The sequence below is a fragment of the Talpa occidentalis genome, unplaced genomic scaffold (assembly GCF_014898055.3).
Source record: "Talpa occidentalis isolate TD23 unplaced genomic scaffold, MPIMG_talOcc4v2.1 talOcc4.15, whole genome shotgun sequence".
NCBI classification, from domain to species: Eukaryota; Metazoa; Chordata; class Mammalia; order Eulipotyphla; family Talpidae; genus Talpa; species Talpa occidentalis.
Window position 1 is genome coordinate 18660369 of NW_023601543.1, and position 17690 is coordinate 18678058.

A 17690-nucleotide genomic window follows, 5' to 3' on the forward strand; every position below is an offset into this window, starting at 1 on the left:
CACTCACTCTACTCACCTTTGCTTGCCTTACCATATGCCTGATCCTGATTAGCCCCCCTCATCTCTCTCCCAGCCTCTGGAAACTGCTAATGTACTTTCTGTCTATAGATTTGCCTATTTTGGCAAACGGAATGATACAATATGGGATACTCATGTTACATGTGACCTTTTGTGCCTCACCTCACATCTTTCATTTAGCACACGTTTTCTAAGTTCATACATGTTGTAACATGTGTCAGTAGTTTGGTCTCTTATATTGCTGAATAGTATTCTATTGTACGGATATGCTGCATGTTGTTTATCCATTTACCTGTTGATGGACATTGAGGTCATTTCCATTTTTTGGCTATTATAAATAAAGCTTCTGCGTGGAAATATTTTCCTTTCTTTTCAGTACGTAAGAGTGGAATTACTGTGTCATATTTTAAGTGCATGTCTAACTGCAAGAAACTACCAAATCATTTTCCAATTTGGCTGTAGCATTTTGTATACACTACTAATGGATGAGAGTTACAGTCATTGTACAGTCATTGTACAGTCATTGTCCAGTCATTGTACTACTTGGTATTGTCTATCTTTTTGACTATAGCCATTCTAGTGGTATATTTTGATTTTAATTTGCATTTCCCTAATAACTAATGTTGAACATGTTATGAACTTATCAGCTATTTGCATATCTTCTTTGGGAATATATCTGCCTATTCAAATCTTTTGTCCACTTAACAATTGGGTTGCTAGTCTTATTCTGTTCAAAGAGATCTTTATTCTGGATCCAAGTCCTTTATTGATATGTGATTTGCTAATATTTCTCACAGTCTATGGCTTGTGCTTTCATTTTCTTAACTGTGTCTTTTGAAAGGCAGAAGTTTTGAATTTTGATGAAGTTATGTTCATCAATTTTTAAAATTGTGCTTTTTGTGTTCTGAAAACTCCATCCAATCTAAGATCACAGACTTTCTCCTGTATTTTCTTTAAGCAGTTTTAGAATATTAGTTATAAAATTTGGACAAGATATTACAATGACTAGTTCTTGGCAGTCTGCAAATGAAAAAAAGGGGAAGGTAGGTGGGATTTAAAGAAGTTTTCTACTTTCATATCTTTTCTACATCCAATGTCTGGACAAATGAGAAAGTAGCTTAATTAATGAGGAAACCATGCCTATTTAATCTGCTCATGATTTAGTATTAGGATTATCTGAATATTAATATTTAGCTGGCAATGTTACCTTGACCCAGAATTCACATATCTGCTATAATGTGTTTACATATGCTAAACTATAGAAAAGTAGGAAAGGCGTTCAAAGCAACACCAAGAACACACTCACTTGATGGATGCAGGCAGATGGAATGGCTCGATGACAATTTACCACTGGATGAAAAAGATGAATGAAAAAATCTGGACTTGAGATGGGTGGCGATCAGATGTACATGAATGAGTCATGGCGACAAAATGCAAGGAAACATTGGGTATAACATAGAAACAAACCTTGGCGAAATATCACATCCTTGCTGCATAAAGGCACCCAAGGAAAACCACAGACTGTTAAATATTCCAAATTCGTTTGGAGGATCAGGAGGGCTTTGTGGGTCACGGGGTTCTTCATTGTTGTCTTCCAAGTGCCATTCATAAGGGCTGAATCTGCTGACTAGGAAAAGAACTACGCTGACTCCAATGTAGGCGAAAACGATGCACATCCAGATTTCATAAGCCAAGGGATCCAGAAAGGAGAATACGCCTGGTTTTGATTTCTGAGGCTTCTTTATCATGATGGAGATGCCCAGGCTCATAAATGGCTTTGAGAAATCTATGACTTCTTCACGGACCAGCGTTATAGTGAGTGGAGCAACAGCTATGTCAGCCCTCTGGAAAAAAAAAAATTTTTTACGTTTAGAGACAATATTTCCATCAGTCATTTGCCATGTAATATATGTCTTTGGTGAGAATATAGTCTTATGTGACTATAACCAGTCAATTTGTCAATGCTTTGGTTAGAAAAGTAGTAGCATTAAATAGGTTCTCAAATGCTTTACCTTGAGGGCGAGTCAAGAAAAGGAAGCTCCCTGCCTGGCCTTTTGTCTTGTGAGACATACAGACTGAGGGCAACTGACTGAATTTTTATGTTTTTTGCCACCTTACAACTTAAACTGTATTCCCCTTGTGACATGCCACAATTAAAACTCTGGCTTTCATATTTTAATTTTCATAATGTTATGTCTTAGCTACCTCACTTGACAGGAAATTCTTATGTGGCAAGCATAATAGTTTGTATTTCTTATATTTGCCCACCTCTTCATCGTGAGGTGCCACAGTACTCAGCTTAATACTTGAGTGTTTTTGAGAGTATGTCTATTAAAACAGGTTTTTAAAAAATTTTTATTAATTTATACATATATATTACATCATTGTTTATTTTTGTACAATGCATACTTGTATGCTTTCTCCTCTCAGATGTATTTCTTTTTTTTAATAAATTTTATTTTTATATTCCCCATGCAATTGCAACCCCCTTATTTTGACCCGAATCCCTCCCCTCCCTGCCCCCCACCCCCCACAGAGTGTCTCTGGTTCATAGTTTTTTGTTGATTTTGATTTTCACTTTCTTATAGTTATTCATTTTCCTGGTCCTTTATTTAAGTTTTCTAGATTCCTGCTATGAGTGAGACCATCCGGTATTTTTCTTTTTCTTTCTGGCTTATTTCGCTGAGCATGATCCCTTCCAGCGCCATCCATGTTGCTGCAAATTGCATGTGTTTATCTTTTTTGAATGCTGCCCTCTCAGATGTATTTCCCATAAAATTCCCACCACCAATTCACCCATGAACCATCGCCATAGTCCCTTGTGCTTTGCTCTTCCCTGTTTTGATTCCTCTACTTCCCCGTCCCTTGCAGAATGTCTCTGATTTATAGTTGTCTGCTAATTTTGTTGTTTTTAAATTTATTATTATTTAAAGTGGAGGTTCTTTTAAGACTCGATTTTCTATCACTGCAACTGATCCTAAAGAAACTAAGTGCTTAAAAAAGTTGATTATTAATATGATATATATAAACATGAACAAATTCTGCATGAGAAATAAGAAGGGTAAAGCAGTTATTAGAATACATATTCATTTATATAGTAAGCTATAATTTCCAGTGATAAATATCAGTTGTAGTCACCATGTATTGAGTCAATAAATGTCAGTAGGTGCACTGCATAATTAGCTCAGGTGAAGGTAGACAACGTTTTCATATTAATCCCATGAAAATAGGCACCAGGAATTTCTGTACTTATTTCTTTTGTCTTCCACAATTGTTCCTTTGTGACAGAGGTAGGTTTTAGTCTGGAGCCAGGCCTTAAAATGTACACTTAGAAAAATGCTTCTGACTAAGGAAAGGTTATTGGATGGCATATCCGATATGGAGTGAAAACACCAGCATTGACAACCATTTTTAAAGTTAAATAGAGTTTTAATATCTCTACCAGTGTGGGGAAGAAAGTGTGAGATGAGTATATTTTCAATGAAATGACGTTTTGCTACCTTAAATTACATTTACTCAAACTAATTATGAAACACGCCTTAATTAACGTGAGAGGAAATGCAGACAATAAACAGCTAGCTAATATCAATTTACTGTGTGAGGCACTGTGATAGAATTTAATTCTCACAGCAACTTTGCGGTTGGTACGTGATCATTTCCATGTTAGAAAAAGGGAAACTGAGCCACTTGAACTTCAGATTTCAGAACTCTCTTAACCACATAATGTTCTAACTCCACAGAGGCTGGCTGATTTCTACTCTTATGTACAATTCTCAGTCTCAGCCAATGTCTCTCAGGTTCTTTCCAGTGTGTATTTGAGTGTCTAGCCCGTGGAAGCGCTATTCTAGGTGCTAAGGATGAAGCAGTGTGTAAGACAAATGGGAGGCAAAAATCCTTACCATCATGGAGGGCGTCATATATCCTAGTGGAAGGTGCAAAAAGTTTGCATTTATTAAGGCCAGCAGCCCGCTGACAACTGTACCTTGGTGTCTCACACTCATCCCAAACTCACTATTTAAAAAATTCAATCCAGGGCCTCCCTGGTGGTGCAAGGGGTTTAGAGGCAAACTATGAAGCTAACCACAGCCTCTGTAGCACGAGTTCGATCCCCGGCCGGCCAGGGAGCAACCCACATGGCACAGCAGACCTCTCCTGACTCGCCCGCTGCTACCCTCAGCAATGTACTTCGGTCAATCTGCCTGTTCTGTTCCTCACTCTGTCTATGGTGAATCCTCTCACCCCCTGTGCCTCTGGCCTGTACCCCAGTTCTTGTATGCATAAATAAATAAATCCTTAAAAAAATTCAATACATCATCTATCACCCTAAAGTTGAATCTCCTCTAAATCTGTGAATGATACATATTCTAAACTTCCCCAGTAGCCAATCCTTGCCAATCCTCTCCTCTGCAGGTGATCCTGCCTCTTTATTGAGAGCATGGAAGCCATCTGCTGTGAGCTCCATCACGTCAGTGTCCTTGGTTTCCTTCTCGACACGTTGCTGTGTCATCATACACCCCTTCTGTTATTCCCATCTCAGGGAAAGTGACACTCTAAGATTTGATCTACTTATTCTTTGCATCCCATATTCTTCAGCTTCATTTATTCTTTTACTAATTTTTCCTTCTCAATCTATTCCAGTGGTTGTCAAAATGTGGTTCCTTGGACTAGCAGCATCAGAGTCACTTAAGAGCTTGTTAGAAATGCTAATTCTCAGGTCCCACTCCCAGAATAAGAAACTCTGGGGCTCAAGTGATCGTCCAGGTGATTCTAATGTTTACTATAACCTGAAAACCATTGATTGATCTTATTCACCTGAAATCCTACGCAAGTAATTCTGTTTACAACAAACAAGAATGATACAAAAAGCACACCTTTCACCTTTTTTTGATCCCATTACCCTCTTAGATGCCATCTCTCCCTGCCACCACCAACCTTCTTTAAAAGAATAGATGTTTGATCCAGTCATCTATTTTGAGACATCTGGGTTGTTTCCATAGCTTAGCTATTGTAAATAGTGCTGCTATAAACATAGGGGTGCAGGTGCCCTTTGGAATTAATGTTTCTGTGTCCTTTGGGTAAATACCTAGGAATGGAATTGCTGGATCATAGGGAAGCTCTATCTTTAGTAGGTTGAGGAATCTCCACACAGCTTTCTATAGTGGTTGGACCAGTTTGCACTCCCACAGCAGTGCAGGAGAGTTCCATATACACAATGGAATACTACTCAGCAATCAGAACAGATAAACTCATGCAATTTGAAGCAACATGGATGGAGCTGGAAGGGATCATGCTCAGCGAAATAAGCAGAAAGAAAAAGAAAAGTACCGGATGGCCTCACTCATAGTAAGAATTTAGAAAACCTAAATAAGGGACCAGGAAAAAGACTAATTATAATAAAGTAAAAATCAAAATCAACAAGCAACTATAAGCCAGAGACACACTATGACGTGGGGTGGTAGGAGGGATTACGGTCAAAATAAGGGGGGTGAGAATTGTATGGGGACTATAACCAAGATGAAAAAGCATACATTGTGCAAAAAATGAAAAATGATATAAAAATATAAAATAAAATAAAAAATTGTGAAGAGAAAAAAACGAATAGATGTTTACTTGCGTCTTGATTTTAACATTTTGTTCTTCTGCTTCCATGATCTAAAGTTAATCCCCCTCTAATTTAATGACATTGCCTCATTGTAGGGTAAGGAAAAATGTCAGGCTTTTCTGCCCTCCCGCCATCAGGATAGATGATGGATCCTTGAAGTCCTGAATGCATGCCTGATGGCGGCACCTGGAGTAGGGTGTGGGCCTAGGTAGATGGGATTCACCTGGGCTAAGACTGTGCTTTTGAGGGCGGCGTCACGGGGACACCAGCAGCAGCAGAAGCTGAAAGAGAAGCCGAGAGAGAAGCAGAGAAGAAGCAGCAGAAGCAGAGAACGCCAGGGAGCCCAGATAGAGTGAAGACTTGCTGGGGGCTGGGAGGCCTGCCAGCCTCCCGGCCCCCCAGCACCCCTGCCTGCCGTGTACCGGGTAAATCCCAATAAAAAGACCTGCAAAAAGCCACTAAGGACTCTGACTCCTCCTTTACCCGGTCTGCTGGATCAGAAAACCTGCACCGTGTCCAGTCCTGCCCCTTACTCTCATGAACTATATACTTAGTTTGCACATTCAAAGACCTTCTCCCAGACATCACAGGCTCAGCACTACTGTTGGCCTTTTGAATTACATACCTTCTTTCCTTGACTCAACGAATCTGTGCTAAACACGAAGGATTCTCCTCCTCCCTCTGAGTAGGCCATCTCTGGCTTTTCTTCCTTATGTCTGCTCTCTCAATCAAGGTACAACTTTCTACCCTTGAGTGTATTCACACAACCTGCTGGCTTAGGAGATAATCAGTGAAGGTCTGTGGAATAAGCAAGACTCCTTGAAGGTCCTGTCCTTCACTTTCTCACTTCAGGGTTATTACCTGTTCAGTGTTACTACCTTCAATTCTCACCCCGTGGTAGCTGACTCCTGATTCGCTACTTCCTCCTGAATCGCTACTGCCAAGTTTCTAACTGCAGGGGAGCCAACGACAAAGTTTATCTATTTTACCCTTTTGCCTGGGGCCAGAACTGGTCCTAGAAACAGAAAATACTTAGGAGACTGGAACGGGCCAGAAAGCTAGTGGGGTTTGTTGGCAGAGAGCATCTGAATCAACAAGAAAGAGCCTTGTTATGCCAAGAGAATCACAGAAAAAGCCACCTTCCGTCCTTGCCAACGTGCTTGCGCCTCCTGCTCAGGACCTGCAAATGCCCCGCTAGAGTCACGTGGGATCTCATTTAAATGTAATTGATGGGTTTGGCGCTTTTAGTCTGAATAATCACTAGTTCTAAGAGAAACGGTCATTTCCTTGTTTTAAAAGGAAAAAATAAGTGGCATTTGTGGGAGAAAATCACTTGGGACTGAATTTAGGGCAGTGGGCCTTTTCCTTGCAGGTAAAGAAAGGGGTTTAGAAAACCTCACATTGTTTATGAGAAAATAAATGCATTCAGTAACTGAAACTCCCACCAACGATAAGCTCAGCTAAATACAAATAAGAGGTAGCTAGGCAGCCCAAATGAGCCTTCTTGTCTGGTCCCCAGGAATATGCAGCAGAAGAATGGATTCCCAAGAAGCTACTTCTGGTTTGAAGTACTTTGGAAATAACAGAAGATAGCAGGAGGAGTCTGCTCTCCTCAGGCACTCGCTCTTCCCCCTCCCTTTGGATTTTCTGCCTTTTCTGTTCTCTTTCTTAGGAGTTTTTCCAAAGAAGATGGAGTTCGGGTTTTGGGGGTGCTTTCCTCAAGAAAGAGCAGTGTTAAATCTGTGCTCAATTAAGCCGCATTGGTGTGGACCTGGCTTCAGAATGAGAATCCCGAGGCTGAACCTTCAAAAAAACCTATTTCAGATGGAAAAAGACAAAGGCACAGCAAAAAGCAGGTGGAAAGAGTTTCAGATAATAGCAGGAAAAGGAGCTGCTGATCAAACCTCCAAGATGGCTGGCTCGGTGGCTCGGGAGGAGACTCAGCCTCCTCCTCATGCAAGCTTGGTGAGACCAAAGCTGCAGAATTGTCGTGTCCGCTCAGAGTCAGCGTGGAGAAGCCCTTGCTCGCTGCCACCACTACCCCTCCCTTTGAGAGGGCTGTTGTGATGGCTCATTGTGTCAGAGTTCAGGACCTGCCTGCGGAGGAAGCAATCAGCATGATTTTGAAAGGAAAAAGAGAGGAGCAGGTAACTAACCAGCGTCAGAAAAATACCCATTTCGCTCTCCAGGGCCTGCCGTAGCATGCAGGTGAGAGGAGAAGGTCACTTTCAAGGCAAATTAAAGATTCAGGAGGCCAACATGGATGAAAATGGGATCCCCCTCAGTAGCATTCCTTTCCTGGTCTCTGCTCCTATGCAAGCCGCCTGGGGCTGGGAGGGTATTGAGCTGTGGATGGGGCTAGGGGATAAGGAGAAATCCTGATTCAAGAGTGAAGTGCCTCTCTGGTGTCCTAAGTCAGGCTAGTGGCATTTTGTCTCTGGCCTTTGCCTGGGTGAGTCATGGTGTCAGGCAGGCCTTGTTTAGAAGATCTTCCTAGGTGGTATGAGGGGGTTCTCACTGATGGACAGAAATTAGCAAATGCAAAAAGCTCAAGGTAAGAGTTCATTAGCGCTTTTGTGGGCATCTCCACTAAAAGGAATTTTTTAAAAAAGATTTATTTATGCATATAAGAGCTGGGGTACAGGCCAGAGGTGTGTGTGTCTGTGGTGGGGGGATTAGAGGATTCACCTAAGACAGAGCGGGGAACAGAACAGGCAGACTGACTGAAGTACACTGCTGAGCAGAGCAGAGGGCGAATCAGGAGAGGTCTGCCGTGCCATGTGGTTTGCTCCCTGGCCGGGGATTAAACTCGAGCTGCAGAGGCTGCGGATTGCTTCATAGTGCGGTGCTTAACCCCTTGCGCCACCAGGGTGGCCCCACTAAAGAAATTTAATCAAACCTCTTAAGAGTGGCTGTGTGGGCTCAGTTAACACACCAAATTAGGTTTAATTTTTGCACTCACAAGTGCAAACCAAGAGCCGCTGCATTATTAGGAGATTTAGCTGGAGGGGATTTATAATCTTTTTCATAGGCAGGTTGCCAAAGTTGCAAATTTTGTAAAACTTAAAAACCTACACACTCTCATGTATAGACATGATGCACTTAAGCATCTGACAGGTTTAAGATAGACGTGACACTTTTGTTTAAATGTCATTAAAATTAGTTTTGAGCGAAAAGGCTTAAGATAGATCTTAAAGTATTTTTAATCTGATTATCTGCTACCAAACTTGTAATTCACCTGGAGAGTATGTATGAGCAGGCAGTTGTCAGACACCATTTTAAAGCACTTCCTCAAAGCAAGGGGAGGAACAGGAGACACAGGTAGGCCGTGTATTGGCATGTAATATATACGATATTGTATGTTTTCCAACAGAAGACTCAGACGTGACCTTCTTATCCCTGTACCAAACACAAGGCTCTGGCAGTAGTGTTTGGCATTCATTTGTTTCCTCTGGGAAGTTTAAATGTGTTGGAGAAAGGATTGGGGAAGAATCAGACTAGACAATCTGAGTATGGTTGCATGTTGGGGGCCAGAACTTAAACTGCTTTATTGGCTGTACCCTGTGGGATATTTACTGTCTGCAATTGTTAAGATCTGGAGAAAGCAATGAGTCCTATTTAAATCTGTGCAACAACAAGCAGTGTCACAACAGGATCGCCTCGTTTCTGTAACCAGAACAGATGTCTCAGTCTGGATCTGTTGGTTGGGTCGCCTTGTCCCTCAGGAGCTGAGAGAGTTAAAAACAAAATGAATTAAAGGAGTGTCCCTGGAATGGGGTGAGACTAAATTTGGTTGGAAATATTTCCCTCCCCTCTCTGCTCAGCGTGGCAGACTTCCACGCATCATTAATGCTCCTTCCTGGAGTTCCTATGCCTCATTTGAGAGAGGGGCACTTTTATCAAACCATCAGCCCTTCTGCCAAAGCCTAGTGTAATCACCTGAAGAACAGAAGAGGCTCTTTGGCACCTGTTACGGGACCCTTGCTTCTCTGCCTTTTGGCTGGAAGGACAGATCGAATTTCTGTCTTTCTTAATGGAAAATAAATGTATCTTAGGATAGTGACAACCTAGGAGATAATTTCGTCTAGGTAGAGAAATGTCAGTGTGAAAAGCAGCTATAAAATTGCCATTTGTTCTGGGGGTGCGAAGGAGTCGGAGGCCGCCCAGGGGATGTGACCTGGAATCAACCATCGCCCACCTCCAGCTCGATCCTTGAGTGCTCTGCTCTCTTCTAAGCTAGAGTATCATCTAGACAGTAATTTGTCTGGCCTTTTCCGAAACAACTCCTCCCTCCCTGACCTTTAGCCTTAGTGCTAAGTGTTAAGAACACAAAGAACATGGCAGCTGTCCATGAGGAGGTAACCTTTCATCAATTAGAACCTTAATCCTTTCAGCCCTTTTTCTGACTCTCTTTTTCTGTCAGACTATATTTCTGCTTCCAGGTCAGAAACCTTTGCTATCTACAGTGGGTTTTCAAATATTTCAAGTCATAACTAGAGATGTGTGCTACATTAAACTGGAGGCAGGGTGGGTATCTCAGATGAGTTTATAATCAACTAGATTGGAAGCCCTTTGAAGGCAGGTGGGGATGCCATATCTGATACAACACCAATCTTCCCATCATCTGACAAGTTTAGTAAACCGAGCCAGTGTGGCCCAGTAGACAGAGCACTGGGCCAGGAGTCATTAAACCTGAGTTCTAGTCTGAGCTCTGCCAAGCTGTATGAGTCTGAGGGCTTGTCACAATCCCAGCCATTCCTGTCCTACATCAGGCCTTGAGATCATCAGGTTTTCTGGTTTAACAATGGGCAATTCTAATACCCAGTCCTGGCTGGTCCCCACATTTAACTGTAAAATGAATGAAAAGGTGGGCTAAAGGATGTCTCAAAGCTCCATGAGCAGCAAAATGTCATTTAAATAATGTCCCTAAAACAAATACAACGATGTAAACCAATTTTACCTCAATAAACGTAATTGGAGAAAAAAATGCCCTCTTTAAATACATGTTATTTGGCAGCCAGGTGGACTGGTGTGTAGGCTATTTGAGGTGGGGACAATTAGCACGTGACAGTGTTAGAGGCATCCAGCTGAAATCCAGACTGCTAACGCAGGTGGACAGTTCCAAGCTCATAATGTCCTGAAGAGCTTATATAATGGGGCACATTGTGTCCTACTGACGTTTGTTTCAAAAATAGCCTTCTTAGCCATACAAGATGCCCCATACATCCACCTTGATTTGATTTTCTTTAGAGGAAAAAAACTATTTAAAAATCATCTGGAAAGAGGCTGATTGGCTTCTTCTTTAACAAATTTAATTCATCTTACCTTTATGGCAGATACTAAAAAGTCCTTTGCAAAGCTTTTTTCATTTCTGCCTTTCTTATATTTTTCCTACTCTGAACAGTTTTACATACTAAAAACACAAGAGAAAACACCCTAAGCACAAAAGAGGGCCTATCTGTGTAGTTTCCATGTTCAAGAAATAGTTCCATGCTCTCTTTGTTCTTGTTTATTAAGCACTTAAGAAATCACTAGGACATTTCTGCTCTTCTTTTTCATAAGCAACTTGCAAACCACAAGAGGCCAGGCTGCCAGAAACAAGGGCTTGTGTTTTCACTTTTCTCCATTTCTATCAATGATAGAGAAGTGATAAACTCCCCAGTGCTAAAAGATGAAACTTCTAAATGAAGATGAAACCACTTTGAGCCAATGAGATCATCCTCCCTAATAGGGAACTCTCATTCCAAGCATGAGGACACCCAGTGTTGATAGCCACAGGTTTTAGAGGAAAGTGGTGTTTGTCAGTCAAATCAAATAGTTTGGTCTGCTCTTGGTTCCTTGGAATTGCTTTGTGTCAAAGCATCAGCAACTTGTCCTTTAGCCCACCTTTTCATTCATTTTACAGTTAAATGTGGGGACCAGCCAGGACTGGGTATTAGAATTGCCCATTGTTAAACCAGAAAACCTGATGATCTCAAGGCCTGATGTAGGACAGGAATGGCTGGGATTGTGACAAGCCCTCAGACTCATACAGCTTGGCAGAGCTCAGACTAGAACTCAGGTCAGGGGAGAGAGAAGGACCTTTCTATAAGACCCGTCCCTGGCTATTGCTTTTGTCATAAGTAGACAGAAATAGAGGAAATAGACAGGAAGGCTCCTCCAGGAGAAATTTTACCTCATCAGTAGTAGAGGTGGTTCTTAAATTACCAAAGAATGAAGGGGTTTTCTAATTCTCAAGCTCCCTTACTCACACATATGCCAATTGGAAAAGAGGAAGAGAATATGGATATTCAGTGAGGCGGGACAGAGGACAGACCAGAGGAGAAGCTGAAACCCTACGAGAAAGCTGGTCTTTGGCCAGAGTCAGGAGTCAGTCTTGCTCTGCACCGCTGTCTCAAGTTCCTTTGAACACCAGCGCCGAGAAGAATTATCACCAACTGTTAAAGTGAGAAGTTACAGCCATGTGGAGATGGTTCAGAGCTTCTTGGGGGTCCTCAGAAAGCAGGATAGGCGCTCTGTCCCTGCTCAGGCCACTCTTGCTGGCATTCGAAATGCTCTTCTCTCTCATAACTAGGTTCATTGAATCTCAGCTGCAACTCAGCCCTGTCCCAGTTCCTAAGACCAACCTTGACCCAAGACAGGAGCTAATTGGCTCCAGCCCCATAGCTGAAGGCTAAGGTTCAAATTGCCTCGCTGCTTGTCTGATTGGAAGACAGTGCCCTGGTTTTGATACTTGAGGTCCAGTCTCATTATAGGCCTTAGTTCTCTCTGTGTGCCCTTATTTTTAGAAGTTATCTTCTGCCTCTGTGCTAGTTCCCAAGGACCTGTTCCAAAAACTTATTTAGCGACCCTGGTACTATCTTACAATTGGAGAGCTAGACCTTATTCTTGCTGATTCTCACTTCAAACATTAGAGTCCTTATCTTGAGCCCCAAGTCCAGTAGGTACTTTGGATGTTTGCTTCTTGCCAATTTCTTCGCAGTGTATCTGCCTCCTAGATTCCTGTGTGTGCCCCTGACTTGCTGTATAAACATTGCAAGTAATCCTTGTCTATTAAAATGAAACCTTTGGGCCTCCCTGGTGGCGCAGCGGTTGAGCGCTGGGCTGCGAAGCTGCCCGCAGCCTCTGCAGTGCCAGTTCATTCCCCGGCCACCGGCGAGGGTCCCACATGGCTCAGCAGACCTCTCCTGTCTCGCCCACTGCTCCCCTCAGCAGTGTATTTCGGTCCATCTGCCTGTTCTGCTCCCTGCTCTGGCTCTGGTGAATTCTCTCACCCTCCCGCGCTTCTGACTGTACCCAGTGCTTGTATAAATCAATAAATCTAAAATAAAAAAAAAAATAAAATGAAACCTTTGCATTGGGCAGCCCCAAAGTGGAAATTTCCAATCAGAAGCCAAGCCTTTTACAGCTAGTCCACTGAGAAGCTCTGAAGTTATGGCTGTACTCCCTTAAAAACCCCTAATTATAAGTAAAATTCTTTTGTACTTGGCCTTTGGTAGAGCCATTCATTCTGCTTATTCCTTCATTTATTCAACAAGTATTTATTGAACTTCCATTATTCTCCAGGCTTTGGGATCTTGAAATGAATCACGTATGGCTTCTGTTCTTAAGGGGTTCATAGTCTAGTTGGGCAGCTGAACTTGTAAATCCATCATTATATCACAGGTTCAAGAGTACTACAAGAAAGTAAAAGGCAGGCTTCCCTAAGCAGACTGCAGGCGGGTAAACAGGATTAGGGAAGGCTTCCTCAAAATGGAGACACCCTTTGTTCTGCGGGACTGGTAGGTGGTGTTAGCCTGCTGAGAGAGCCAGTAGCACTGGCAGGCAGACCTCAAGTGACAGCTGAGCACCTCAGGGAACATGTAACTTGCTATGGCTGCAACATGGAGTGTGTAGGGGAAAGAGGAGACGATGAAATTGAAGTGGTAGCCAGGCGCCAGATTATCAAGTGCCTTATTTGCCAAGTCAAAGAATTTGAATTTTATTCTCATTTTCAAAGTGGAGGTCTGGTCTGCCAGGATAAGAGCAGGGGCAGAGACATCAGTTACATTACTGACAAATATATGGTAAGAATCTTTGCTCAGACAATGATAATGGGACTTGAGTGTATCTGGATTTGAGAGACAGAAAGGTAGAATTGAGAGGACATGGTGACTGACTAGATGTGCGTGGTGCAATGAGGAAAGATGACTGGGTTGCTTAGGCAAAGTTGCTTAGGCAACTACGTGGGTGGTGATTCTACTGCCTGAGACAGGGAACACAGAAGGAACAAATTTTCAATAGAGGGCAGGCTGTACTTAATGTTGCCCCAAAATTCCCCAATTCTACTTTCCTTTTGGTAAGATAATCCTTATGTCCAAAGAATGCTACTGACAACCTACCTTTACAGAATTCAACTGTAAAAGAAAACGTTTTTCTTACAGACCATATGAAAACTATACGATTGAACAGGTATTGCATGTGAAAATCCAATCTTCTATCTTCTTTGTTAAATGGGAAGCATAGAATTACATCTGATCCTTGAATAATGTTGTTTTGTTCAGCCATGGGCCACTGTCTGCGTGGAGGGTGCATGTTCTCCCCATGTCTGTGTGGGTTTTCTCTGGGTACACTGGTTTCCTCCCACATCCCAAAGATGTGTGCATTGGGTTTATTAATATGTTTCAGTTGTCCCTGTGTGTGTGTGTGTGTGTGTGTGTGCGCGCGCGCGCACGCATGCACATGGGTGCACACCTGCCTTGGGATGGAAGGGTGTCCTGTTGAGGTTTGGGGCCCTTCCTTATATCCTGATCATTCAGGATGAGGTCTGGGGACCAGGGACCCTGAACTGGAATAAGGAGGCTGAAGGAATGAATGAATACAAATGATTGATTAATATTAGAAGTGTTTTGGATTTTTATTTAGAAGATTGGTGCTGTTTTTGCGGCTAGGAATATACTGTAGGAACTTAACTTTTGTTTCTATCAACTAGCCTGTGGTAAAATTGGCTTCATTATATGTTATTTTTCTTAAAGTTGTACTTTCTAAGATTCTATCAGTGATGTTAAGAGAGGACTTGTTGTAAATGAAAATAAGGTTGAAAAAACTTACCCCATAGACAAGTTCCCCAACCATGCCATTCCATATTTTAGTCTCGGGATCCCTGGCACCGTATTTCCCGTCACCAACGATGGACAATTTGTATTTGATCCTTACGTGTTTGGCTATTTCATAGGCCAAATCTACACAATAGCCTTCATATCGCTCATTTCCTTCCAGTTGTTCATGGTTCTTCTTATACATTACATATGGCGATTCCTTTGGGATCAGAAGGAAGTTGAAAGGATTACTCCTATACATTTTTCTAGGTGATACATGTAATCATGACGTTCTTTCCATTGGTGCCTATTGAGGGATTTTGGTTTTTTGTTGTGTGTGAAAAGAGCCTTTAACATTTTTTACTTAATGAAATAAGTCAGAAAGAGAATGATAAATATCTTATGTGTCACTTATATGTGGAATATTGAGAAACAAAACAAGGGTCAGTCAAAACCAAACCAACAACAAAGCCTATCAATCTGAGTGTGTGGATGCAGTTAGTGCTACAGCCCTAGTCTACTCTCTATCTGCTCTCTTCTCCACACAGTGCTGTCTCTCCAACAATGAAGAATTGAATTTCAAGTTCAGATGAAGTATCAGTCCTATGGGGGAGGGGGGTGAATGGGTGGGTTAAAGAGGAAAATATCTGAAACTGCTCCAAATTCCTATCTTTTTCTTTTTAAAATGACATTCTGTTCATCATCATGACAAGATACTTTGAGAGTTCCTAAGATGACCTATTGGAAGTTTTCCCTGCTTGGACTGGAGGCTGAATAATGTTTTTCAGATAACAAGAAATCATGTTGCATAGAAAGCATATACTTACCAGAATGGTAGTCACCACTATGGTCCTGTTCTCTGCGGATGCACTGTCATTGCTGATTTGCTGATCCGAGAAAGGCACAAACCTTTCATACTCATTCCAGTAGCCAGCCTAGAAAAAGCAGACATTTGACCTGGTTGCCTATTTTTCACTCCAAAAGCACTGCTTGAAATTCAAGTGTGGTTGTGGAAGAAACTGTCTTTTAGCCACTTGAGCTTTACTGGGATTCACATTCTATCTCCCTCTATTCTGCCACCGCACCAGGATCCCCAACACCAACACACGATATGCAGGGAGTTCTCATCCTCACCTTGCTTTTACTGACATTCTGATATTTTGTAAAATGAAATCAGTCCACTCTAAGAGGACCAGTCTTTTATTTTTTTCTTTAAGTTCATAGAGCTAAAAAATACTTTGCTTTGTGTTGTAGGAGAGCTGGGGTGGGAAACCGGTGATTATCCTATTGAAATGACACAAGATGATTTACATTCTGAGGTTTTATCAAATGGCTAGTAAATCCCCACTTCATGCCTAACTCAACTACTAGTATGATAGAAGTGATCATTATAAAATTCAGCTTCAGAGAAAGGTTCTTTATCGAGAGTCCTTTTGTGGGTGCATTGGCAAAGTGGAGTGATAGCCTACTTTCCAATGCTTTTGCTAAAATAATATGTACCTTGGCAGCTTTTGTTCGAATAACAACCTGCTGTATGATTTGTAGTTCCTTTCCTTTATTGTAGGAAGTTGTTAACTCCCGAGTCTACTGCTTTTATAGGACCCACTGCCAAGGGAAATACTCCTTAAAAAATATATAGATGGAACACTGATTACCAAATAACTATGCACTACATACACTAGTCACCGAATGGAAAGGCAAAGATGATGTGTGGAAATTTTCTCAGTGTGTGTTTCCTAACACCTATTTTCTTGTATCCGAGTGCCGTTGCCTGCTGAGAGAATTTTCCTTCGGAGATCTGTTTTGGTGACTTACTTTTCGAGAGCCACCGACTTTCATTTCATACACATCAATGGTATAATTTGTCCTACGTCCATAAGTGTCAAATTGGATGTTTCCAGTCATTCCTTGGACTTGTACCTGGTGAAAAGGGAAAATGTATAATTTTGAAATAGCACCACATTATTGCCTTTCAGATCTTGGGGATCAAGTCTGTTGACAGATGTTGGAATCTGGGTGAAATTTTATCTGGAGTCATTGGGCTATACCTATTACCCACTTGAATTACTCATCTGGTGAGTAAAGGGTGTTTCCATACAGATCTTTATTTCCTATCCAGTATTTTCTAGGTACTTTTCATTGTGGAGCTTTGAGCAGGTGTTATAGCCTGTTACCGTTACCTATATGTTATAGTGAGGGCCTTAACACTATTCCAAGGGCCTGACATTTCCACAATTAGTCTCTTTTTAAGGGAATAGCCTGAAGAGTATTCTTAACTAGGGTGGAACATTCTTCTAAGCTGTGAATTCCCTCGATGTGGTATAGATACATAATAAAACACTACTCAACTATTAAAAAAAAATGAAATCTTGCCATTTGCAACAACATGCATGGGCCTAGAGGGGATTATGCTAAGTGAAACAAGTCAGACAAATACCATAGATAACTTCACTCATATGTGGAATATAAAGAAACAAAACCAATTAACAAACAAAACAAAAACAAGCTTAGAGTACAAGAGCAAAATAGTGGTTGGGGGGATGAAGAGAGGGGGTGGGTAAATAGGGTAAAAGAGGTGAGTTGTATGGTGATGAATGAACACTAGACTTCTGATGATGAGCAAATAGAGTGTGTACAAATATAAGTATATGAACCTGAAATCCATATGAATTTATAAACCAGTTACCACTATAAAAATAAAAAATGTTCAAAAGCAAAAAATATTGTAAGTTTTCTTTCTACTGCAATGATACCCAAGATGTTTTCAATATAATCTTTTAAGTCAGAACACTGTGTAACAGCCTAGGATAGATGCATTGTGGGTCTATGGGAATTGTTACAAATTATGATAATTTTAATATATTTGAATTCTCCATGATTGCAGGATAGGGTAGGTTTTTATTTCATCTAAAGGAAAATATGCCACTTCTGTAGACAAATGACTATTCTGCAATATATGCTCTGTAAATTTGAAACATAAAACAAATAATTTT

At 41.4% G+C, this 17690-nt stretch overlaps 1 protein-coding gene across 6 annotated transcripts in view; it reads right to left on the reverse strand.

Moving 5' to 3' along the window:
* The window catches only part of GRIA3 (glutamate ionotropic receptor AMPA type subunit 3), a 262555-nt gene that overhangs the window by 65814 nt on the left and 179051 nt on the right, over positions 1-17690 (reverse strand). For 5 of the 6 annotated variants that reach the window (XM_054695576.1, XM_037511994.2, XM_037511993.2 and 2 more), the window contains 4 exons: positions 16513-16617; positions 15525-15632; positions 14711-14917; positions 1486-1862 (listed from right to left, as the gene is read on the reverse strand). In XM_054695576.1, coding sequence (XP_054551551.1) covers positions 1486-1862; positions 14711-14917; positions 15525-15632; positions 16513-16617 — 797 coding nt within the window. Of the gene's footprint in view, positions 1-1324; positions 1863-14710; positions 14918-15524; positions 15633-16512; positions 16618-17690 lie in introns of all 6 variants that reach the window. The other variant, XR_005125435.2, reaches the window with a different exon arrangement.